Source organism: Sarcophilus harrisii, chromosome 3 (genome assembly GCF_902635505.1).
Source record: "Sarcophilus harrisii chromosome 3, mSarHar1.11, whole genome shotgun sequence".
NCBI lineage: Eukaryota > Metazoa > Chordata > Mammalia > Dasyuromorphia > Dasyuridae > Sarcophilus > Sarcophilus harrisii.
The window spans coordinates 80286910-80313883 of NC_045428.1; the positions used below are offsets into that span (position 1 = coordinate 80286910).

Genomic DNA, 26974 nt, shown 5'->3' on the forward strand with positions numbered 1-26974 from the left:
GTATACTTATCAGGGCAGTTGTAATATATAGAATATGTGTGTTCACATATTTGTGATACATTCCATTCACATATTTGGTACAATGATGTCAAAACCTATCATACATTTAGCTTGCATTAATTAAACTATAACAGCTATGGAAAGGGGGAGGGGAGGAAATGGAGGGAGAAAGGAAGAAACAGAGAGAAAGACAGAGACACCCATCCCAGGATAAGGTCATATGGGAGTTTGAAATATATTCTTTTTTTTTTTTTTTTTTTTTTTTTTTTTAGTATATTTCAGTTTGAGCATCTTGCCACAATGAGTGTGTCTAAAATCCCCTCTTCTGTATTCTCACAATAGAGACTTTCTATCTTTGTAAATGTCTAATCATATAAACAGTATACATAAATTGCATTATTTTATATTTACAATAGTTAAAGTTGTTTGCTAATATACTAAACATTGAGGATACAACAAAACACAAAAATATAGTTCTTACTTTCAAGAGACTCATATTAAGATGATAGCTACAATGTGCAAATAACTATGTATATGTAAGAAATACAGTTTAAATGAAAGATAATGATAGAGGGAAAGCACTGGTAGTAAACTTATACAGAAAGTGGCATATGACCTGAATCTTGAAGGAAGCCAAGAAATGGAGTTGATGAGAGCATTCCAGCCATGGTGAATATATGGAGTTAAGACTGTCATGTTGGGAATTTCATTGGCGTGTGAAGAACAGCAAGAGGCTAGTATCCTGGGATTATTGTGTGTGGAAGGGGGAGAAAATTGTAAGAAGACTGAAAAAAATAGAAAGGAGCCATATTGAGAGAGAGAATTTTAATGAGGAGTCATTTGAGTTAATTGCCTAGAGATGTGACAAGCAGAATTTCTCATTAGGAAATAACTTTTTTCACTTCCAGTGGAGCAGTAATGAACTGAACCAGCTACACCCAGTGAAAGAATTCTGGGGAGATGACTAAAAACCATTACATTGAATTCCCAATCCTTATATTTTTGCCCACCTGCATTTTGGATTTCCTTCACGGGCTAATTGTACAATATTTCAGAGTCCGATTCTTTTTGTACAGCAAAATAACAGTTTGGTCATGTATGTATACATATTGTGTATCTAATTTATATTTTAATTTATTTAACATCTACTGGTCATCCTGCCATCTGGGAGAGGGGGTGGAGGGAAGGAGGGGAAAAATTGGAACAACAGGTTTGGCAATTGTCAATGCTGTAAAGTTACCCATACATATAACCTGTAAATAAAAGGCTATTGAAATTTTTTTAAATAAAATAAATAAAAAAGAAATCACTTTTTGAGTGGGACATGGACAAAGGTTGGGGAGAGACTTGAGAAAGGGAGAACAAGTCTGAATTATAGACCTATTTTAAGTTCATGCATTAAATGAGACATCATATAAGATATCTGGTGATCAAGATGAAAAGACTTTAAAAAAAGACTTAGGAAAGAAAGAAATTAAAATAATTACCCAAAACTGATGTAAAAATAAGGAATAAAAAAAGAGTTGTTCAAGTCTGAAGAAAATGTATGGGGAAAAATACATACCTAAACAAAAAGGAAAACTAGAGACAAACACAAAGGCATAAATCCTGGAAAATTAAATAATTCCTGTAGCACTTAAAATTCTATAAAGTAGAGCTCCATTCCTAGAAAATAGTTTGTGACTTTTCTTTCTAAAATTTTGATCCAAAGTTAGTAATTTCTATTTCTGGCTAGAGTCAGACAGGTAACCTGTATTATAGGTATTGTATGAAAATGTCTATTTGGATATAAAATTTCTTTCAGGTGGATTTTGATTGTCTTTCCTGAGGATAACTCCTTATATTTGTCAACTAGCTTATTGAAAGGATGATGTTTTATAGTATTTTGTTTTATCTGCCATATTGTGGCATCTTTGCAATTTTGCCTAATTCGATGTTTAATCTTTCTCATCTCAGAAGGATCATCTTTATTCACATATTTGGTATAATGATGTCAAAAATCTTACATACGTTTAGCTTGCATTAATTAAAATGTAGTGGAAATGGAGAGAAATAGGCAGACACACACACACACACACACACACACACACACACACTAAGATCAGAGGAGAGTTTGAAATATATTTTCTTTTTTAGTCTCAGCTCTTGAGTGCCTCTCAGTTTGAACATCTTGCCACAGTGAGTGTGTCTAGAATCTCCTCTTCAGTATTCTCATAGACAGTATATTCTATTTGCTTATTCTAAGAGAAGACAGTTTTAGTTGCTTTTCCTAGCTTTCTAGGTCAGATTAAAGACCCTTATTATATTCCCATTGACTTTTCTTACCACATAATGAGCAGGAAGAAGAAATACTTATGTGATGGTGTGATTGCCATCCATCTATACACTATAAAACCCTCCCTCTCAGAAAAAAATTTCCCCGTAATCATCTATTTCTCTTGCCTTAGTTAATTCTTTACCCATTTTTGTTTTCTTATATTTGAATAGCAATTTTGATTCCTCTGGTTATGATGAAAAATAAAATTATTATTGTCATTGTTGGGGTAACCACATCAGATTCATCAGCTTTATCATTTAGACTTCTCTCTTTAATATTTTATTTATTTGATTTTTCAATTAATAAGCATTTATTTTCTCTCTTACATCAATCCCCAATTTGAAATTTAAAAAATACATGTCAAAAATGTATTACACTTCCCTCTTTTAAAAAAACAAAACTATTTAGTTGAGCACAATCTGGTATGACACACTGTAATATAAAATACAGGCAAGCAATTTGATAGAGATTATATAAGGATAATCATACAAAACATTACCATTTTAGCCATGTTGTAAAAGAAAATATAGACCAAACCCCCCCCCCCAAAAAAAATAATTAGTAACTTTAAAAAGTATCTTTCAGTCTGCCTTCATATTCCATCATTTTTTTCTTGAGAAGCAGTTAGCATTTTTCAGCAGAAGTCTTTCAGAATTGTTTTGGATTGTATTGCTGAAAAGAACTCTTTCACAGTTGATCAATGTACAATATTGCTCTTACTATATATACTACTCTCCTGCTTCTCCTCATTTCACTTTGTCATTGTGTAAATCTTCTCAGAGACAAATTTTTTTCTTTAACAGAAGTTCATGTTTTGTTGACTGTAGAAAAACTGTAACTCTGGTTTTTTTGGTAATAGTGGTGGTGGGTGCAAATCATAACCAGGCAGGACAGAGCCTAAAGAACTAGGTATCCTCAAGTTTCTGACAGCCTAAAAATTTTTAGTGTTTCATAACCGAAATCCGAAAAGGATTTCATCATTTGTAATTTGGCTTTTGTAGCATTGCACTTTAAAGGACAGCAAGGAAGTTTAAAAAGAATTCTTAGATTTTTAAATTTTGAATATGAATTTGCATTTTTTCTCATGACCAACTATAGCTGTATAAATTTTAAATAGCTTTTAAATTTTTATTTTTATTTCAAGGTAATTAGGATTAAGTAACTTGTCCAGGGTCACATAGCTAGTTAAGTGTCAAGTGTCTAAGGTTACATTTGAACTCAGGTCCTCAGGGCCGGTGCTTTACCCACAGTGTCACCTACCTGCCGCTTTAAGTGCCTTTTTAAAAAATACTCTACTATTGAAAGGACAGTGGTGTTTAGATTTTAAATAAATATTCCATATATACACATATACATATTTTAAAGGTTACTTTCTATTTTAGCATAGAGCTTTTTTCCCCTCAGTGAATATTATTATTATTATTTTACATCTTATAAATTCTTTGAACTTATTAACAGTTTTCAGAAAACTGCTTATAAAATAAATGATAGGTTATGTTGCTGAGCAAGAATATAAGGTACAATTAAAAGTTTTCCTGAAAGTAAGTCAAGACTGTCTTCATCAGTAGAATTTAATTCACTATGATTTTTCCTATCTTCAGCTATCTTTGAGATTGAAAAGCACATTTTTCATATAAAGTAGCTTTTAAAGTAGAATTTATTGAAATAAATCTCCCCCTTTATTTTACATATCAAATAACTTTTTAAAAGACTTCAATTTCTTGTCATTTTGATCAATTTCTTCATAAAGAGATTAGTCATGAGTGAATGAAAAATCAGTTATTAAACATTTACTGTGTTTTAAGCACTGGGGATACAAATAAAAACAAGACAATCTGTACTTTAAAGGAGTTCAGATTATAATGAATAGTTATTTTTCATCTCACCCAAGCTTTATGATTAGTCAGTCAATGAGAGGAGAGTGAATAGGGAGATCATAACTGCAGTGACAAGTATATGTAGTCCTGGAGAGGTTCTGGGACTGCACAACAGGTGAAAGAAAAAGAAAAGTACCAGGTAGTAACAGTTCTTACCAGCTTTCTGGTAATCTCTCAAATGTTTAGATTGCTCAGGTAAGTGTTTCATAAATGATTGTTGTTTTTCTTTGCAATATTGTGATTACTGTGTATACTTGTTGCTCTTTACATTTTTCTTCTGGATCTGTTTACTTCATTCTGCATCAGTTCTTTAGGCAAGTCTTTTCTCTCTCTCTCTCTCTCACACACACACATACACACACATACACACACACATGTTTGGATTATAAAGCCTTTTATACTTGGAGGTTTCAAGTTCTAAGTGAAATGTATTTGTTTTAGATTAAAAGAGAAGAATATTAGAAGGTTATTCTAGACCTTGGGATCAAAAAAAAAAAAAGGCTTCAGTCTATTGAAGCCAATAATGACATTGGTATGTTTAAACAGTTTATGTAGGGAAAGTTAATTATTAGCAAATAATGTGATGCAATTTTACGATATTATTTGGAATTATTTTAAAATATACTGCCATTTCAGATGCCACCTAATAATATATTGCTCAAACATTATGACTTCTGATTATGTGAATTGGCTTTAGATTTTTTTTTTAGAGTAATCCTATTAAGGCTGGTTCTAATGTGCTCATCTTAGTTTTTTTGACTACATATTTGTGTTAATATTGTATTAAAACATTATTAAGCTGTTTTAATGGACTGTTCAATATGCCATATTTACTCTTACAATTTCCTTCTTTTTCTTAGAAAGGTATTTTAAACTATTTGGTTAGAAATATGACATGGAGTAGAGAAATTTTGTTATAGTTCAAATTATGCAACATTTGAGTCGCTAGCTCATTAAGCTGGTCCATCAGTATATGTATCTTGGACAGAAATCTCATATGGACAATAAGCTAGGATAAGCCCAGAATTGAATCATAGGGGAGCATAGAGCAGGCTGGAATACATTTAGCAAGTTGCAAAATTCTTCAACAGTTTCAAGTTGCTCTTTTAACAAAAACCAGTCTATTGAAAACTGATGTCTTTATAGTTGAACAGCATTGTGATAGTACAATCTAGATGAATTTGCTTTCTTTAGGTAACTATGGATGATCTTGGAACCTTCCTAGGGAGTAAAATTCCCCATTTCAGGAATACTCCCTGCATTATACAATACTTTATAAAATTGAAGTGTCTGCTACATATGCATAACACTAGGCACCATCTTGGAAGAGATAACTGATTTTCTTTTTTAATAAATGAAGATATTGAGGTTCATATTTTCCTCATCTCTAAAATGAGAAGATTGAATTAGATGACCTTTAAAAGTCTATGATTCATTACCTTCATATACTATAATTTATTCAGCCATTCCCCAACTGCTGGGCATCCACTCAGTTTCCAGGTTCTTGCCACTACAAAAGGAGCTACTACAAACATTTTTGCACATGTGGTTCTTTTCCCTTTTTTATGATCTTTTTAGGATCCAATAGAGACACTGATAGATCAAAGGGTATGAATGGCAAAGAAATTTAACAAACAGAGGAGAGCATTCCAAATGTAGGGAATCAAGAAGTCCATGATATGTGTGTGAGAGAACAAGTTTACCAGTTTGGCAGAAGGCTAGAGTATATGGAGAGAAGTACAATGAGATAAAGTTGGAAATTTAAATTAGTTTTATTATTTTTCCTTCTGTGATAAAGACATTAAGGGGAGATAGTTACTCCCACTAGACTTTACTCACTTTATTGAGTCCAAATGTTACCCTAGGGGATTTTTTCCACACAATATGCCATATAGTATGACACAGAAAAGAATCTTATACTTTGAGAAAAGAACCTTATACTTTGAGTTAGGTTATTTAGGTTTTAACTCTAACTTTGTTACTTATTACTTTTATAAATTTTGAAAAGTCGCTTCACATCTCTTGGCCTCAAGATCTGAACTTAAGACTTGACTCCAGTGCTTCTTCCTCCAAGAAGTTTTCTCTAAATAGAGGAAAAGAAAATTCATAGATTTTTAGGATTAGAAGGGATCTTTAAATTATATAGTCTGATCCTGTCATTTTAAATATGAGTATATTATGATCTTAAGCGCCTTTATATGTAAAATAAGGAGAACAAATTAAATGTACTGGAAGGGACTTTATAACAACTCTGTAAACTAAGGATATTGAACTAGATGAACTCTTGCAGCTTTAAATCTATTATCTTACATAAAATGACTCTGAACTTTAAGAACTTCTCAGTGTCAAATAACACTAACAGAAATGTAATATCAAATAATAGTACAATCTCATGTATTTTAATCATTCTCTTTGCCTATAAATCTTGCTCATTTGCTTTTCTTCTTCAGCAGTCCAAATCTATACTTTCTCCAAGCAGATCTCTTCTAACTCTATGATTACATTTACCTTTCTCATCTAGCTTCCTTAATTACACTAGGCTCAGTGATTTTATCATTCTTTAACATTCTATAGGATTTGTGATCTCTACCACACAATACTTTATTTTATGCTGATTGAAATTTGTATGATTCTTTCAAGTCTAACCTAGCTCTCAAAATATATTAAAAACTCATGTGCAAGAACTCTTACTTCCCATAGAAGTTAGTTTTCTAGGCAATACATTCTTTTATTCCTTTTCATATTATCTAAGAAAATCCTACAGTTACCACAAATTTGGATACTTTAAAAATATTATAGGATTCTAGATTTAGAATATGGCAGGATTTAGTCCAACCCCCATTTTACAATTGAGAAAACTGAGACCAGGAGAGATTAATGCCTTGCCATCTTTATTTTCTTGATTTTGCTTCCCACATTTTCCCTCATAGATAATAGCAAGATGTGACCCTAAATTTGTTGTTTCCATTAGGATATAATCAGTCAAGTGAGATATATTTGAATATCTTTTACATTTTGTTTGTTAGTTCAAGTGTGACTAGAAATCTCAAGGAGAAACAATAACATTAGGAAAAACCACACCTTAATAAAATTGCCATCAGACAGATCAAATCAAAGGACAAAAATACCCAGTGTCCATAATATTCTGCAAATTTATGAGTTAAGATTAAACCACTTCTCCTTTTCTTGGCTTATCTTAAAAGTATTAAGGCCATAAGTAAATTTTTTTAAATTAAATACTATATATTTAAGTTTGCTATTTATTATATTTGCTTTGCATTTCATTTCTTATATTTGAGAGCTGGATTCAGGTCAGAGAGCATAAGATTTAGAACTATAAGGGGTCTTAGATGTCCTCTGACCCAACCCACTCATTTTATAGTGGGAAAAAAACTCAAGTCTAGGAAAGTTGAATTATTTGCTTAAGGTCACCCAGGTAGCCTTCCTAGTAGGTGTTAGAGGGATGATTTGAACCCATATCTTCTGATTCCATGCAATTGAAATTTGTTTTGTATTTGGAACCAAGCATAAATAACTGACTAAATAACTGAAATGGTGTCAGATAAAGATCATTTTAGGTAGGAATTGAGTTAGGACACTTGGGCTGAGTCATAACTAACCAGCTGACCATATTGGATTTTCTTTCTGCTGGTTGCCAAAGAATAAGTATTAAAATAATTTCGTTACGAGCTTAACATTATGTGAGAGTATGCTACTTTCCTAGTTGTTGTATTTTGAAATCTGTTGACTTCCTTAGAGCATAGGTTGCCACATGTAGTAGAGATTAATTGAAATTTAATAGCTTCTATTCCTCCAAGATCTTAATCTAATAGCCATGTAATAGCTTGTTAAGAGGATGTTATCTTCTACCAGGGCATATTTAGAGATTAAGAAAATCTCTTATGACTTATGGCTTATGACTAGAAGATTTTTATTTAAAATAATACTTCATTTTAAAAATGAAAATCACTTCCACTTACTTGTGAATGTTTGCCAAGCTTCTTCCCCTATCTATTGATTTTATATTCCTGTCTTTGTGTACCATTACTAGTAATGCATAATACTGGGAAAATTCAAGTTCTGAGGTCCAAAAGCTAACATAGGTTTAATTATTGGGTGAGAAAGAAATCGGAATAGTAAGTGTTTTATATTTTAGGGAAAAGGCATTGTAACTATTACAACTCTTTTTTTTTTTTTTTTTTTTTTTTTTGGACAAAATAGGTCAGATCTTTAAGTAGCTAACAAATTAAAATTCATTGCAATGCCAATTTGTATAAAAAGCATTCTATAGGTTGCTAATTTTGTATTTAGAATAAATAGAAAGTGATTCCTGGTTAGAGGGAATAGATTTAGAAAAATCAGAATCAACCTAGTTCACTTAGAATCTCTTCAGCTACATATACTCTTAATAATAGAGGTGAAACAAAATAGTAGTAAAACAGTTTCCATCAGGATTTTTAAAAATCTTTTTAAAATTTCCATTTACCTTTTTTGTTTTTAGAATTCTCTTTAAGAATATACCTACTGGCTCTTCTGTATTAAATGCTGTTCTTGCAATCAGAAATGTCTGAGTGTAGATTCTATCTCTGATCCTTAGTAGTTCTGAAATAGGGACAGTCACTTAACCTCTCAGTCTTATATGGTTTTTCTTAATATTTAAAATGAGCTGAATTTGAATTCTATTTTGATTTACTGGTAATACGAAGTAAATGATCTGAGAAATACTATACCTTTGTTAGTACAAGTGAACTCTGCTACATGGAGGTCTAATTTACAATGGTTGAAACCTAAGAAATAGCAGATCTATGCTAAATTTCTAGAACCTTAGCTCTAGAAAAAATGTGATTGTCTGTGGGGTTCATACAAGTAAAGAAAATGGGACGAATCTTCCTTTGTAACAAAGAAAACTGGTTAAGCAAAAACATTTACAAGTGTGACTTTCTGACATGATATAAATCTGCTTGACTGCTGTATCTGCTGAGAGAAAAGAGGTAAGTTTTACAATTGGGTCCCTAGAACCATTATTGAAAACAAATATTTTCAACTCTGTTCTGGATAGTTCTACTTTGTTTATAAGATCATATTAAGAGGATGTTATATGAACACTTCAAACTAAAAATGAGGAAGCATGGTATAGTGGAAATACCACTTCGCTGACTCTGAAATTAAAGGACCAACTAGGGGAAGTTGGATCCCAATTTTTACTCTTACTATCTGTAATCGCCTTGGGTACATGATGTAATATCTCTGGTCTTTAATTTTCTCATTTATAAAATGAGGAGTTTGGACTAGATGGTTTCTAAATTCCCTTCCACCTCTAGATCTTTGATCCTATAAATAAGCAGAGTCTCAGAATCTGAGTTTAATGAAAAGATTCAACACACTATAGCTAGGTTTGAATAAGTAAACTCTAAAAATAGTCATAAGTCTTCAAGTCTATGCTTGAAGATCTTTTATGAGAGACTCCTTATGAGGTTTTTCAACTCTGAGTTTTTAGTTATTAGGAAGTTTTTCTTTGGTCAAAGCCTAATTTTGTTAATTTACAAACTTACTTGTACTTCTGCCCTTAGGGACCATAGTCTATATGACTACTCCACAAATACTTAAAGACAACTAAAACAATTGTTATGTTCTTTTTTTTTCCCTTCAGGCTAAACATCTCTAATTTATCCAATTCATTTGATCTTTATCCCCTTCTCTTCTTTCTTGCCAGTGACGAGATACAGATCCTAATTACTTGTTAATAAATTTTTCCAATACCCTTCTGACTGGTCTCCCTGCCATTACTGTTTCTTTCTTCCTGTTGTTACTCATACTTCCCTATGCTTCCAAACAGTTGCTACCAGATTTTCTTTGCTAAAACTTAGATGGAATCATGTTATCCTCAACCTTTAAAACAAATATAAACTCTTCTGTCTAGCTTTCAAAAAATAATTTAGTTCTAGTCTACTTTATTTCTTAATATCATTCCTTTAACTTATCCTATTTCTTTGCATATATACTTCTTTGCATCCCTCCATCTTGGTTGCATACACAAAGAACTTGAAATATATTAATTGAAAGTTTGTTGAATGACTACTTAAGATCAATAACATTAGTTCATTCAGAAATTTATGTCTTTGTGATAGATTTCATATCTTTTTAATGTCTGGTCAGACATTTTAAAAGGATTCACTCTGTAGCAGGATGCCATGTCTGATGCTTATTTTTTAGTTGCCACCTGTCTTTTTGTGAAAGTCCATTAGAATTCTATATCATGCACATTTGTTTCTAAATTACAATTTAAAATAGCTTATAAGATCTATTCATATTCTCAGAAATGTTGCATAACCGGTTTGGAAATACTGATAATTACATTATGTTTTTCTTTTTAAATGAAGATGGGTAGCCTGAAGTTCTGATTCAGTCTTAGGCAGAACTTCTCTCTAATGAGATTACTGCATTTACACATGTACACATATGTAATACATGTGTATATATTATGTGCATACATGCATGTACTATATAATTACTGAGGAAACTTAGAGAGTATTCTGTATTTAGAGCATGTGACACTTTGTATTTCTGGCATTGTCCAGGTTTATTTAAGCAGAATTTGTGTTTAGATATTTGTTTATGTGTATGTATTGAAATGATGGTGCATTTCCTATGAATTAAATAATAATTTTGTATTTATGTTTGGCCATATTTCTTAGACTCAGACATTTTAACAATATTGTCATTTAATAGTATTTATTATATATATATATACATATATATATATATATATATGTATATTAACAAATAATTCTGTTTTCAAACTCTTTCCTTAATACCAATATAAGTAACTACCTGAAAGGAAAATTACACTAGACCTTTTGCCTAACAATGTCAGTGGTATCTTTGACTTAAAATTGTGTCTACTTTTTACTGCTTTGGTATCTATCTATATCTGTCTCTCTTTTGATGAGGTACAAATTTTATGTGTTTTGTACTAAATTGTATTCTGACAAATATTGAGGTTTGAGATGATTAGATTTGGCTCAGTTCAATGGACAGTCTTTGGATATATTTAAAATGTACCTCAAAAGACTGCAAATTCCATTTCGGTAAATGATCTTATATGAGATTCAGGGGAGGAGAATATTTTAAAGGAAATTTGCAGTGAGTCCTTTTGTAAAGTGAGTAATTATTCCCTAATTTATCCATGTGGTAAGTTCATATCCTTAGATAGTTTTATTAAAATGAGACAAACTGATATTCCCAATCCTTACTTACTCCAGTATTTTAAGGATCAAATTATTTCAAAGAATTTATCCTCTTGGGACCATTCTCCAGTAATGCAGTTCTTAGTTACTAACTAGATGGTCCTGAGCAACTAGTATAGTTTGACATTAGAACTATTGTGAAGTACACTAGCAAGGATTCAAAAGAATTTTATATTATAGCCACAACAAAATATCTGAATAAGTTCTTCAGTCATCTCATTTTCCTATTCTCTAGTCATTCGCTTTTCTATTGTCTAAATAATCAGAATTATTAACTGAATCATAATGCCTTGTTAAATATGCACATTGGTTAGGAAGAAATTCCTTTTGTCAAAATATTTGTAACTAAGTTGTAGCAATATAGAAATTTTTAGATTTTGTTACTTTTACCTTTGATTTGAAGGGACTGCTGTAAAGTGAGATTATATAAGAGATTTTCTAACAGATAAAAGGTGAGAGTATATGTAGTAAAGTAGGAGAAGAAAGTTTGAAAGAAAAACTAGAATTTTTTTTAAATTTAGCACAATATCATTGAAACAAAGCATTATGCTATTTTGACCCTGCCTTCATATTTCTTTATACAACTGTATCTCTATAATTGCTTTGAGGTCTGATACGTTAAATAAAATGACTTGCCTATTTGAGGTTATCTGAAGCCATTTTCTTCTTGTTTTGGAGATAGAGCTGGATCTTCTAAGGGAAAGAAGTTTATCTAGGAAAAAAAAAACAGAACATGAAAGCCAGAGAGAGATTGAGAATGTGACATCTCATAAAGGTCATACACAGTGTTAGAGAGCTCATATGTACTTCTGATTCTCATTCCCACTATGTAATAAAATACAGTCTGCTGGTTGATGGGAATGCTCTGAGAAAAAAATAGTAGATTTTTGACTATGTCATTTCAAAATTTTTGGACAAAGCAAATAGCAAATAGATTATACTGAGGTAAATTTCTTGTATTTCAGATGGAGCAGTTATCAGATGAAGAACTTGACCATGGTGCTGAAGAAGACAGCGACAAAGAAGATCAGGATCTCGACAAAATGTTTGGTGCTTGGCTCGGGGAGCTGGATAAACTTACGCAGGTCAGAAATAGTTTTTGAGTAAATAGTTAAGGATTTGAAAGATCATGGATTTATTAATTCAGTCTTTGAGTATTATATGAACTAAAACATGAAACAAAATAGAAACAGTACACAAAAGGAGAAAAATATGCGAAAAAAAGATAAATAGAAACTTTTTTGGAAATACATCATTTTATTTGGTAATTTTGAGCAATTTAAAATCTTTCAGCATAGAATATTTAATTGCAGAAAATGAAATAAAAGAAATAAGCACGTGATAAAACTGTAAAATTACATTTTAAATTTTTAAAAGTTTGTAGTTTAGATAGGATTTTACATCTCAAGCAAATTTAAGTCAAATGACAAAAATTACACATCATTAATGTCTTTCCTTATATATAATGCCTTTCCTTATATATTTACAAACTTCTATCAGTGTCTAATTTTAGATTTCATTTAGACCATTAACAACCTTTTCCTATAGTTTGCTTTTATTAGGTGTCTGCATTTAAAGAATAAGATTTGTTTCTTTTTTGGAAAAAGTTGAAGATGACATTGATTTCCATTATGCAAAATTTTACTTTAAAGAATCTTTTCCTTTTATAGTTACAAACCCCTTTTTGCCATAGAAATTTTTACATGACTTCAGGTATATAGATTTATAAAAGAGGTATACAAATCAAATATTTTTAATAATAAATTATTATTTCACAACTCACACATTCAGTTATGAAACCCCCTATGGGATCATGAACCATAATTTAAAAAGGTGGTCTCTAAGAGACAGATTCTTTAAAATTATAAATCACAAACTTTCATTGTTATACTTAACTTTATTAGTTAGCCAATAACTACAATCAGTTCCAAGGAAGGGCATTTTTGCGATGTCATACAAGAAAATAGTAAACTAGAACAGTTTTCTTTTAAATTTCTTTCTTTTATTTTTATTTTCAATACTATTTTATTTTCCAAATACATGTAAACATAGATTTCAAAAGACAGCAAGCAATCTGATGTAGGTTAAATATGTGCAATTCTTTTAAACACATTTTCATATATGTGCAAAAAAAAATGGGAAAAAAAACCACAAGACAGAAGAAAACAAACAAAAAAAGAACTGTGAGAATACTATGCTTTGAACCACATTAAGTCTCTATAGTTCTCTTCCTGAATTTGATGACATTTTCCATTCCAAGTCTGTTGGAATTGTCTTGAATTGTGGAAAAGAATCAAATCCATCACAATTGATTATCATATAATTGTGTTTTTGCTGTGTACTATGTTCTCTTGGTTCTAGTCAATTCATTTAGCGTCAGTTCATGTAAATCTCTCCAGGATTTTCTGAAATCAACTTGCACATCATTTCTTATAGAGTAATAATATTTCATCACTTTCATGTACCATAACTAAATGTACCCATCTGAACGGGTACATTTCCACTCCATTTCCAGTTCCTTTACAAAAAGAAATGCTATAAACATTTTTTTGCACATGTGAATCTTTTCCCTCTTTTGTGATCTCTTTGGGATAAAGACCCAATAGTGACACTGCTGGATCAAAGAGTGTACATAGTTTTATACACTTTGTGCATAGTTCCAAATTGCTCTCCAGAATGGTTGGATCATTTCACAACTTTACCCAAATTGTATTAGAGTCCCAGTTCCCCACATCCCCTCCAACATTTGTCATTACCTTTTCTCGTCATCTTAGCTAATCTGAGAGGTGTGAAGTGAGACTTCAGAGTTGTCTCAATATTTAGAGCATTTTTTTGTATGATGATAAATGGCTTTAATCTCATCTGAAAATTGTTCATATCTTTTGACCAATTCTCATTTGGAAAATGATATGTATTCTTATAAATTCAAGTCAGTTCTCTATATGTTTTAGAAATGAGGCTCTTTGTGCAAAAACTTGTAAACTATAGTTTTTATTTTTAAAAATCACTTCACATTAACATAGGAAAGCATTTCTCACAACTACTATACTATTGATGTGGGAGATAGGAATATATTTAGAGTACACTGATACAGCACAGGTGGCTAAAGCAAATTGCACTCACAATGTACAGCAAACTAATGTCCTTTTACTTCCCTGATGGTAGTATCATCAGCTACAAACACAACTCAGTTCCTTATGATCAAGCCTCTCATTTCACAGATCTTCTCTTGTCTTCTTCCTCTATTCACTGGTCTGTTCTATGTGTTTGAATGTCTTGATGCTAGATATCATGTCCATTGGAATTATTGGGAGGAAATAAATATCTCTTCCCCCTTATTTATTTTTCCCTCCCATTTGTTTTTCTCTTTATCTATTCCCTCCCTTTATTGTCAAGGAAAAAGTTCCTTTCAAGAACTGAATAATTTTTCTCCTATACATGGATCTCTTTGTTTTCAGAAATCACACTTGGAGATTTGTCTTGCCTCTCAATTTTTTGAGAGCTGCCAAGGACATAACCAACAGCTAGCTACCTCATAATTTTGATCACAAAACTTTTTCACAAATCATAAAGTTGTAAGTTTTTCTTTACGCTGATACTTGATTCTATCATTTGCTCCTTATGTGATTTTTCAAATGGACTAAAGAGAATAAATTGATCAGAGATGTTCTGGTTAATTCCCCTAGACTTTCAATTATGTTTGGCAAATGCTGGCATAATATCCCTCATGCTCAAATGGATCTTTGATTTCATCACTTTAGGAATTCTCTCTAACAGTGTGGATCTTAACACTATCTACCAATCCTGTGTAATTCTATATCTTCCTAAAAGTTGTTCACCAAGGGTCTACCCAAGGGGATTGGAGGCCTTCCTTATCTGTCCCAATACACAAGGTTTAACCCATTTTGTCTGGTCACTGGTTATCCCCTTTTCTCTGCATAGGACCAGCCTACCCTTTTCTGTCATATAATTCCTTGATGACCTCTTCAATCCCTATGTTTTTAGTCCCTTATTGATTATGTTATAACCTTCTCATAACAACTGTACTGTGTACTCTATGTAATGTTTATTATCATTAGTTGTTTTTCCAGGTCTTGTTTGTCTACAAGCAATGTCAAATGTATTTTTTTTAATTAATTTTTGGTCACTGCAGTCAGAAATCTTTTACTGTTGCCAGATTTTTTTGTAGCCCCCCACATTCAATTAAATGACCTCATATGGAATTATAACCCATAGTTGAAGAAGCTTTGCCTTAGAGGACTATATTCCATGCTGAATCTCCTTTACCACTGGCAAATATATAGATTTCCCTCATTTTATGCCTTGCCTAATGTTAATTATCAGAACACTGAACAGACTTACATCTTACAAAGATTCTAATAGTCTAATTTATTCACAGGAAACTGTTTCTTTAATCCTTATACCTGGATAGGAAATACCTTGAGCAATGCATCTTCCTCATTAGTATTGTATTTACAATGATTCAGTCATATGTGTCATATGTTAAGATTACCTCACCTTTGTACTAAAGTGCACACCTAGTTGGATCTTAATAAACACTTGTTGAATTATGTGGAAGTAGAACTAAAAACACTTCCTAGCTGTGTGGCTCTGGGAAAGTCACATAACTATGTTTGGTTCAGTTTCCTTATCTGTAAAATAAAGTAGAGAAGAAAATGGCAGACCACTCTAATATCTTTGCCAAGAAAACTGCAAATGGAATCACAAAGAATCAGACACAACTGAAAACGACTCCACAACAACAAAGAGAAAATTATCCTAAAGTATAATCTGGGTTTTTTAAGTGAGAGATTTAAGGAACTTTTTACAAAGAAAATAATTTTAAAACAATGTATCTTCTAGCCCATTGCTTATGAGAACTATAGTTTCTTTCATGTTTGACATAACTAAATAATTTTGTATTGAATCCAAAATTTATTTTCTTTCTGGCTTTTATTTGCCTATTTTAAAGAGTTTGGATACTGACAAGCCGACAGAACCAGTAAAAAGATCTCCTCTTCGCCAGGAAACAAACATGGCCAATTTTTCTTATCGCTTCTCCATGTACAACTTGAATGGTAAGCAAAGATTGGAAAATAAAATTTGAAGTAATTTCTTAAGAGTTGAATAATATGTACACATGTTTTGACACAATTGTCATATTTTCCTACTTGATAATGGGTGGTAGAAAAGGTTTCTACTTCAAAATATATGAACAGAACTAAACTTTTAAAAATTATTATCCAATTATAGAGGGCAGACCCTGGAGAAGCATACTTAAAAGAAATATACTGTGAAACAAGATGTTAGTTCAGTGGAATTAATGAGACAATGGTTATCTAGTTTACATATACTTAGTACTTAGCATGGTGATGTAATAGTTCTCTAGTTCACACATATTCAGTATGTTGTAATGATGTAATTGTAATAGAGTATATAAGAACTGGGGACAGGCAGACAGACAGAAGTCAGACTGATAGACTACTGGAGGAGACTGGATCAGACTATGACAGACAAAGACTGTGTAAGAGACAATAAAGACTTTGGACTGTATTCTTGTCCATTCTCATGGTGTCTATCCTGCTGAGACCAAGGCCCTTCCAGAGGACCTCCAGAAAGCTAGCCAGGGCATTACATCCAATTGTCCAATAAATATCTGAATGTAGTTAGAATACAAAAGCTGTCAATTGTGCTGTTTTTTTTTTTTAAGCTATGTGAAAATGCCAATGAAAATAATACCTGTTGATAGTTAAATTCAAGTAACCAAGAAAAATATCTAATTCTTTACTTTTTTTTAGATTTTATATAGTCCCTTTAATTCCCTTTTACTTCCCCTTTTTCTCTTGTTTACCCTGGTGTCATCTCAGTGCATATTGGCACTTACACCAAACTTTATATTATTATGACATTGTTTAATTGTGAATAATTGAGATTTAAATGTTTATGTTTTTGTTATTTTTAAAAATATATTACAGATACTTGATGTGTTTTAAACCCAATATAATGAAATCTTTTGATTTTCCCCCTGAATATATTATATGGAACACATTTATTATTAAGGAAGAGGAATAATGAAATGCAGAAACAATAATTAAGTCTACATGAGAAATCTGATGTGTATTATTGTTTATTGCAGAAGCTTTGAATCAGGGAGAAACTGTGGATTTGGATGCTTTGATGGCTGATCTTTGCTCTATAGAGCAGGAACTCAATAGCATTGGATCTGGAAACAGTAAGCGTCAAACCACAGAAACAAAAGCTGCTCTGAAAATACCTGCTAGCCGACATACCTTGAAACATGGCACCCTGAAAGGATTGTCCTCTTCATCTAACAGGATAACCAAACCTTCACCTGCCAACTACTCTTTGGATGACATTACTGCACAATTAGAACAGGCTTCTCTCAGCATGGATGAAGCTGCTAAGCAGTCAATAATGGAAGATGCCAAACCTACAGTGATTAATCAGCACAGGAGAACAGCATCAGCAGGTACAGTGAGTGATGCTGAAGGACGCTCTATTAGCAATTCATCTCGTTCAAGCATTACTTCTGCAGCTTCCAGCATGGATTCTTTGGATATTGATAAGATGACACGTCCCCAAGAACTAGATTTAACACATCAGGGGCAACCAGTTACTGAGGTAAATATGATAAAGTTACAAATCATTCTCCCATAAAGTGTCTGTAATATTGGGTTTCTGGTTTTCCATACAGGGAAGGCAATAGTAAATAGAAATATAGTTATTTCTTATCTCAAATATTTATATTAATTTAAAATTCGTAAATAGTGTACTACAAATTAATTTTTAAATCAGAAACTCTGTAGTGAATAGTATAAGTGGATAAGTTACACCGTCTCATATATGCTTCAAGACAGATAATGAAGAATGCTTTTGTCTTAGTATTCTTATTCTTAAGGCCATGCTCAAATCCTCCAGCAAGAATTTCAAGTGGTTATTTGAATGTAAACATTTTTAATTGGTAACAATAAGTGACTCCATAAATTCACATGAAGATATCATAATATTTTATATTTAACGTGTTCTATTTAAAATGTCTATCAAGAGAAAAAAGTCTCCAAAGTTGATGTCTTCTTATCCATGAAATCACAAGATTATACTAAAAAATATTTATAATCAATGGGTACGCCATTACTTCTCCTGTCTTCTGTTCCTTTTTTTAATCAGACTTGTTCTTGGTCTTGTTCTATAATCTTCTTTTAGGCTGTCCTGGGAGATTGTATGTTTATCCAATGTAGAAATACATATTTATCTCTTTTTTACTTTTACTACTTAAACCAGGTCATTTTTACATTAGGATAGTTTAAGTGATGAGAGCTTTTAAGGAAACTACCTTCTTCTCCACATAAAAAAACTGGTCCCGCTGTATTATAACTGCTCTCTTCTCCCTTATCAAAAACTATCCCTAGTAAATATTACTACTGCCTTCCTTTTGTCCATGAAAGTCAACAGTGAAATGTATATCTGACTCTTCCTATTATTTTCATTCCCCACTTTCTGTGAATTAGTTGTTTTCATTTAAAACCTATAAAATTAAACAAAATTTACCTTTTGACAAGATCTGTAGAAATGTCTCTCGAATGTCATCTTATTTTTTTTTAGTGTGTGTAGATAATCTGTGACATGCAAAACAATTACATAACAAATGATTTCATAAAAAGTTTCTGATGTCTAGTTGTGTTTATTCTTCTTCTTATCCTCATATAACAATTTCTTTACAGATAGCCTCTATTCTTCCTATTAAGATACCAGTAAAACTATAGTTAATTTCAGGGTCCTATTTCAAATGATATATTCTTAGGAAGAAGATATTTTGTACTCTGGAACACAAAATTGTATTACAGAGTTTTAGTAATGCCTTGCTATATTTTAAAGAAAAAATGATATAGAAAATAGAAAATAAATAGCCATATAAAATATATGGGGGAGGATGAACCATAACCCCCAAGTACGGAAAGAACTTAGAGAGGCCAATTGTTTGAGAAATTGTGGGGAACAAAAGATTAGAGATTGATACATGGTCCAGTTTTCAAAATCTAAAGTGGGGAGAGAGGAAGAGTTTTTGGATTGTATAACTATTATGGAACCCTGACACAATTGTAGAATTAATTTTTAAAATATATGCTTATAACTAGTACTTGGAAAATAGTAAAAACTATGATCCTTTCATTCATTTAGCATGGGTTCACTAAACATCATGCCAAACTTTCTTGCTTTGATGGGATTTTTACAATACATCTAGAAAATACTATAGACTTAGTATGTCCTAATTTTAGAAAGACATTCAACAACTTTTTGTGATACCCTCATGGACAAGATATAAAAATATAGGCTGGATGATAGTGCATTTATGTGTATTCATAGTTTATTGACCCACTGTTTCGAAAAGTTGTCAGGTAATGGATCAGTGTATTGAAATTAATTCTGAGATGGGTCTTAAATGGCATTCTGCTGTGCTGTTTCCTCAGTCCTGTTCTTGGTATTATATTTATCAATGACTCATATAAAATGTAAGATATATATTTATTTAATGTGCAGATCACAAAAATAAGCATAAATAATACAGTGCATTAAATTTTCAAACTAATACAGTATTTCATTTTTAACATATCAAATTTACGGGATAAAACAGTGATAATAAAGATGAAAATTAATAGAGGCAAATGTCCCATGTATTTTAACTTAAGTTAAAATAAATGTCACTCTACTACAGGACTGAAAATTCAACTGAAAAGTTTATATGTCAATTAGTTGTGACTTTATTTGATTACCAACTTAATAGTATCATGTGGCTGCACAAAAAGCTAGTATAGTTTTTTATAGTATAAGTTAGCATTATGGGAAGTATAATGTTGGGACAAGGGAGTATGTAATTGTATTAATATACTTTAAACTGGTCAGATGATATCTGGAATACTGGTTTCTATTCTGAGCAACATGCTTTTGGGAGATTATGACTAGCATATCCAAGGAATAGCTGTTCGGATGGAAAGGATATAGGATATGCCAAACTATGTGAAGTTTGATGGCAGTGTTGGAGATATTGGGGTGTGTTTTTAATATCTTGAAAAACAGAATTGAAGGTGATAGGATTTCAGATACTTGAAGATAGCTGTCATGTGGAATGGGAATTAAACTTCCAGACACAAATCTGTTAGAAATTACGAAATGGCAAATTTAAGCCTGGTGTAAAGAAGATAATCTTTTTTTTTTTTTTTAATAGCTTTTTCATTTCTTTCTTTTTTTTTTTTTCCTAAGGCATTTGGTGTTAAGTGACTTGCCCAGAGTTACATAGACAGGAAGTATTAAGTGTCTGAGACCAGATTTGAACTCAGGTCCTCCTGACTTTAGACTGGTGCTCTATCCACTGCACCACCTAGCTGCCCCTAGCTTTTTATTTTCCAATTGTATGCAAACATACATTTCAACATTCACCCTTGCAAAACTTTGTGTTCCATATTTTTCCCCTCCCTTTTTCCCAACTCCTCCCCTAGATAGCAAGTAATCCAATAAAGATTAAACATGTGCAACTCTTCTAAACATTTCCACAATAATCATACTGCACCAGAAAAATCAGATCAAAAAGGAGAAAAAATGAGAAAGGGGGGGAAAAGCAAGCAAATAACAAAAAAGGTGAAAATACTATGTTGTGATCCACATTCAGTCCCCATAGTTCTATTTCTGGAGCCATATGGCTCTCTCTCCATCACACATCTATTGGAATTGGCCTGAGTCACCTCATTGTTGAAAAGAGCCATGTCCATCAGAAATTATCCTCACATAATCTTCTTGTTGCTGTGTGCAATGTTTTCTGGGTTTTACTCACTTGACTTAACATCAGTTCATGTAAGTATCTTCAGACCTTTCTGAAATCATCCTGCTAATTATAAGATAGTTTTAAGAGCCGAAATTGTCCAAAAGTAGAGTAGGTTCCCTCAGTAAGTGATGAGTTCATAGTTACTGGAAGTATCCAAGTGGGGGCTAGATAAGTTTATCCTGTATATGTTAAGGGATTCCATTTGGTATAGGAGGTTGGATCAGGCTCTTAATATTAGCTAATATTTCACCATCATTGTACCATTAAGGAGTGATAGTGTTATCCAATGTTTTCTTGATTTCTTTTGTCATACTCCTTATTCATAGTATAGATAAAAAGCAGTCAAGAGTAGGAAATAAGAGAGTGAAGGAAGAGGAGAGAAGTTATAACAAATTAGTTTTATTCAGAGTCAGTCCATGTTATCTGTGCCAGTTGCCATTAACCTCCTTGCTATTCTTTGAATATGATACCCCACTCTCCTCACCGTCTTCCATGCCTGTAGCACCAATTTTGGCTAAGAAAATTTTTTTAAATCTAAGACTCTATTTTCAAATACATTTAAACAATTATAAGTATAATACTTCCATTAAATTAACTGTATTTTTTTAGTGATCTTAATCTTTTGTAGTTGATTACTGTTTGCTAGTATTAAAGCATCTTAACTTCATTTATAATACTTGCTACACTGCTATCTACAATCTTTTCTAGATTAAAAAAAAAAATGCTGTTTCCTTTACAGATCTACCTGATACCGAATTCCCTGTAGTTTGAGCTCTTTCCTGTTGCTTAAACTATGCATCCTTTATTTTTCCAATTTTTTTTTTAGGATATTTTAATTAAAATTTTGAAATTCCAAGTAGATTTAGCCTTTTGGGTCAATCACTTTTATCATAGTAGCACTTAATATTATAAATGAAAGATTTCTTTGATTTGAAAAAAATACTATCTCTGTATAACTATTTTATTAGTTTGATTTTTTTTTTTATTCTGAACTTAACAAATATCCCAAAAATGAAGTTTCATGTACCAAGTAGAATAGGAGGGTTGTACGTGAAATCATGAATCCCTATTGTTTACATCATTGCTTGGAAAAAAAATCTAGTCTGTTACCTTCAAAAGTGTTCTGCTTGTTTGTGCTTTCTTTTAAATTTAATTCTATCCTCTGTGCACCTATTAAAATGTTTCAGTGACTTGCTTCTTTTTCCTTTTCTTTCTTTTTTTCTCTAATTCTTCATATCATCTCTTCCTCCCTCCCTTTCTTCCCTCCTTCCCTCTCTTCTTCCCTCCCTCCTTTCCTTTTCCCTCTCTCCTTTCTTTTCTCTCTCCCTCCCTTTCTCCCACCCTCCTTTCTTTTCTCTCTCCCTTCCTTTCTCCCAACCTCCCTCCTTTCTCTCTTCTTCCTTTCCTCCCTCCTTCCTCCCTTCCTCTTTTCCTTTCTCCCTCCCTCCTTCTCTTCTTCCTTCTTTCCTTCCTTCCTTCTTTTTCCCTTCACCATTGCTGCCCTTCTTTCTAATCCTTCCTCTTCCCCATTAAAAACTGAATAGGAAAACTTTTATAACAAATACATTCAAGCAAAATAAAATCCACAGTGGTTCAGTTCAAATATGTATATTTTCTCACCTTGAGTCCATTACCTTTGTCAGGAAGGAGGTGGATAAAATGATTTCTCACAGGTGCTCTAGCTAGAAAGTCATGGTTATGACCAGACTTTAAATCTTTCAAAGTAGTTTTTATTTACAAGATTATTTTTTATTGGATAAATTGTTGTAGTTCTGTTTACTTCGTTTTACATCAGTACCTATTTCCCAGGATCTCTGAAATTGTTTCTTTTTTAAACTACATTTTATTCAGTCATTTTCTAATTATGGTTACCCTTTTAGTTCCAGTTTTTTTTCTTTCTTCTCTCACTTTAATCACCTCTTCATCATCAAGAATTTTTTTTTGTTTTTGGTATTGTTCTCCCTTTTAATCATACCCTTCTTTCCCTCTGTATACCAGCTTACCTTTAGATTTTTAATATATTTTTACAGCAAACTTTTTTGTATATGTGTTCAACTTTCCTTTGTCCTTTCAGATAAGAATGAGGTTCATCTCATGTCTGCACCATTAATCACGCAATAAGCATTTATTAAGTACCTACATTGTGCCAAGCACTATGCTAAATACTGGAGGTATAGTGTTGGAATCCTAGTGTCAACTCAACTTGAAACAAGGTACTAAGTGGAACTGAGAAACAATGCTTGTGTTCACACCTATACTCACTGTAGTTCACACATTTGGGAGATTTCAGGGTTTAGTATGAGATATCTGAATTCACACCTCCCTTGAAGCTCTTAGGGCCAGAGAGCACTCTGGGAGATATCCCACAATCCCACTCCCAGGAGCCCAGCAAAGTGCCTTGGTGCTCACTAACAAACTTAATGTTAGTTCAATTGAATAACTCATACCAAATGCAACTTGAACAACGTGAAGTCTTGAAGTCTTCAATGGACTTAGAACAATTTCCAAATACAGAAAGTTATACTTTCCAGACCCTGCTGAAGGCATTACAATATCTGTCAAAGCAAAATTCATTTGTTAGCTACAGAATGAATGTGACTTCACATACAATTCAAGGTCATCTGATCCATCCACTGTCAACTGCTTCCCCACTGCCTCGCTTATGGTAGCCAAATGATGGGAGGCATGGGCTTGTCAAAGCAGTCCAGTTACAGTGGTCCAGCTAGCCAGCAGCTGAGTGGGGGTTATGGAGGAGGCTACGGTGGTCAAAGCAGCATAAGTGGATATGACCAAGTTTTACAGGAAAACTCCAGTGATTTTCAGTCAAATATTGCATAGGGAGCCAAGGAAATATGTACTTAACAATTTCTAAAAGGTCAGTGATCTGCTCCAAAATTATAATCAAACCTTGGCTTTCCATAACTTTGACAATGCTCTCTAAACATTTTCCTTGAACAGAAACAGGCTGTTTCTGTTCCCATCTTAGCTGAAATCCTACTTTAACTCTTTTAACAAAATTTCTTTGCTGTACTCACCTTAATTTCTGGATTGAGGAGACTTTTCCATGGATTCAGGATCAGAGGCTTTTCCACTGAAATCCACTGCTCAGGTTCTGCCCCATGTTGGGCACCAAAATGTGGTGTGTTTTTTTTTTTTTTTTTCCTTTATAATAAGACAATTAAGATGATGGTTGTCTCTAGGAGAAAGCAGGTTTCTTGGGGAGGTTTTTCTGGAGGCAGCCTTAGTTTCAGTTACAAGTAAATAATCACCCAAAATGCAGCCAGCTGATAAAAAGCAAACGTTTATTTTTTCCTTCCAAGTTTTGTCTCTTTCCTTGGGCCCAGGTAGCTCAGAGGCCTATCTCTCTGCTTGGTTCCAAGAGCTCTTGAAGATTGTCCCTTGCTTCTACCTCTGCTCTCTCTCCTTGGTTCTAAGAGCTCTTACAGCTTTGTCCTTTGCCTCTGCTTTCTGCAGCCTCCAGATGGAATGAATCTCTCTTACCTCCAAGAGAGGGTTCTAGAAGTCTCTCAATGTCCCAGAGTGCTGAATCTCCAATCCTGGGAATGTTCCCGAGTAAAAACTCTCGAGTGGCTCACTGAAGCTCTATTTATGCTGCTTCTCCAAGAGTGGGATTGTGGGATATCTCCCAGCGTGCTCTCTGGCCCTAAGAGCTTCAAGGGAGGTGTGAATTCAGATATCTCATACTAAACCCTGAAATCTCCCAAACATGTGAACTCCAATGAGTACTTAAATATTTCTTGCTTCTATGAGCTCTCTAAAGGTGTGAACACAAGCATCGTTTCTATCGGTTGTACTTAGTACCTTGTTTCAAGTTCTGGCCCAAAATATCTCCTCCTAAGATCAAATCAATCATAATGAACCATGCTAAATTAGATAATTATTGTCTCTATCAACTCTAATGGCTTAACACTTTGTAAAGATTCCAACAGTATAGTATAATAAAAAGGAAATAATTAACAGATGGAAGGCAGTAGAAATAAGAGAAGTTGGGAAAGGCTTCCTGTACAAGATGAAATTTTAGTTGGAACTTAAAGGAAACCATTAGCTAAAAATGAGTAGAGAGAACATTCCAGGAACGGGAGATAACCAGAGAAAATGCCTGGAATTGAAAGATTGGATATCTTATTTATGGACTAGCAAGGAGACAAGTGTTACTGAATTAAAGGGTAGCACCTGGGAATAAAGTGTAAGAAGATTATAAAGGCAGGACAAGGCTAGGTTATGAAGAGCTTATGAAGGGCTTTGAACTCCAAGTGGAGGAATTTGTATTTGATGCTGGAAGCAATAGGGAGCCAACAGAGTTTATTGAGTAGTGGGTAACTCTATTGAATAATGAGCATGTGGTTAGAGTTGTACGTTTGGAAATTCACTTTAGTGACTGAATGGACACTGGATTATCATGGGGAGATATTCAAGAGATGTTGCAAAGATGAAATTAATAGACTTTGGCAAAAACTTGTATATGAGGGATGAGAAAAAGTGAAAAATTTAGGATGACTCTCAGGTTGTGAGCTGGATGGACTGGGAAGTAGTGATGCCCTTTACAGTAATAGGGAAGGTAAGAGATAGTGAGGATTTAGGGGAAAGGAAGATGAGTTCCATTTTGGACATTATAAGTTTAAAATGTCTGCTAATTTTTCAATTCTAGATGTCTGAAAGGCAGTTGGAGATACACAATTTGGAAGTTAATGGAAAGATTGAATAGATTTAAGATTCTTAAGCATAGAAATCAAAGTTAAATCCATGGGAATTGATGAGATCTGCCAGTGAAATATATAGAGGAAAAAGAGAAAAGAGTCAACAGAGTCCCATGGTTAGAAGTATGTGATCTGCATGAGACAGAGAATGAGCAAAAAGACAGAAAATAAGAGAAGAGAATCAGGAGAGAGTAGTCTCCTGAAAAATCTAGAGAGAAAAGAATATTGAAGGAGATGACGACCAGCCATGTCAGTGTCAGAGGCTTAAAAGAGGTCAAGAAAAATGGAAAAAGACCACTGGATTTGGCAACTAAGAGATCATATTCTTCCATGTTTGAATTTCCTTCTCACATACCCCAATGCTGAGAAATAATGGGTTCTAAAAGTTTCTTCCTCCTTTCTACATTAGTATATTTCTTTTTTCCCCTCTTAAAACCTCCCAGAATAGTACAGAACTGATCTACTCCCAGATCCTTATTTTTAAAATTCTTAATATTCTTTATTAAGGTTCTGGAAGGACACTTTCCTTTTATACAGTTTTTTCTAATTGCTCAAATAGTTACCTTTCTAGTTCACTTTTGACTTTTGTTTATATTCTCAGAGTTCCTATTTAGCTTGTCTTTTCAGCAGGAATACTTGAATGGCCTCTTCAATTAAAGATCCTTTTTTCCCCCTTAAGTAATTAATATTTTATTTTTTCAATTGCATGTAAAGATAGTTTTCAAGATTCATTTTTTTATAGGATTTTGAGTTCCAAATTTTTCTCCCTCCCTCCCAAGATAGCAAGAAATCTGATATAAATTGTACACATGCAATCATCTTAAACACATTTTCATATTAGTCATATTTTAAAAGTGAAAATAGTATTCTTCAATCTGCATTTAGATTCCATGTGTTCTTTTTCTGGATATAGATAGCATTTTCCATCTTAATTCTTTTGGTCTGCTTTGGTTTGGGTTTTTTGAATATCCCAACAG

At 32.7% G+C, this 26974-nt stretch overlaps 1 protein-coding gene across 6 annotated transcripts in view; it reads left to right on the forward strand.

Moving 5' to 3' along the window:
• RAPH1 (Ras association (RalGDS/AF-6) and pleckstrin homology domains 1) overlaps positions 1–26974 on the forward strand; it is a 94465-nt gene that overhangs the window by 15874 nt on the left and 51617 nt on the right. For all 6 annotated transcript variants that reach the window (XM_031958246.1, XM_031958248.1, XM_031958249.1 and 3 more), the window contains exons 2-4: positions 12407–12526; positions 16414–16519; positions 17578–18083. In XM_031958246.1, coding sequence (XP_031814106.1) covers positions 12407–12526; positions 16414–16519; positions 17578–18083 — 732 coding nt within the window. The remainder of the gene's footprint in view (positions 1–12406; positions 12527–16413; positions 16520–17577; positions 18084–26974) is intronic.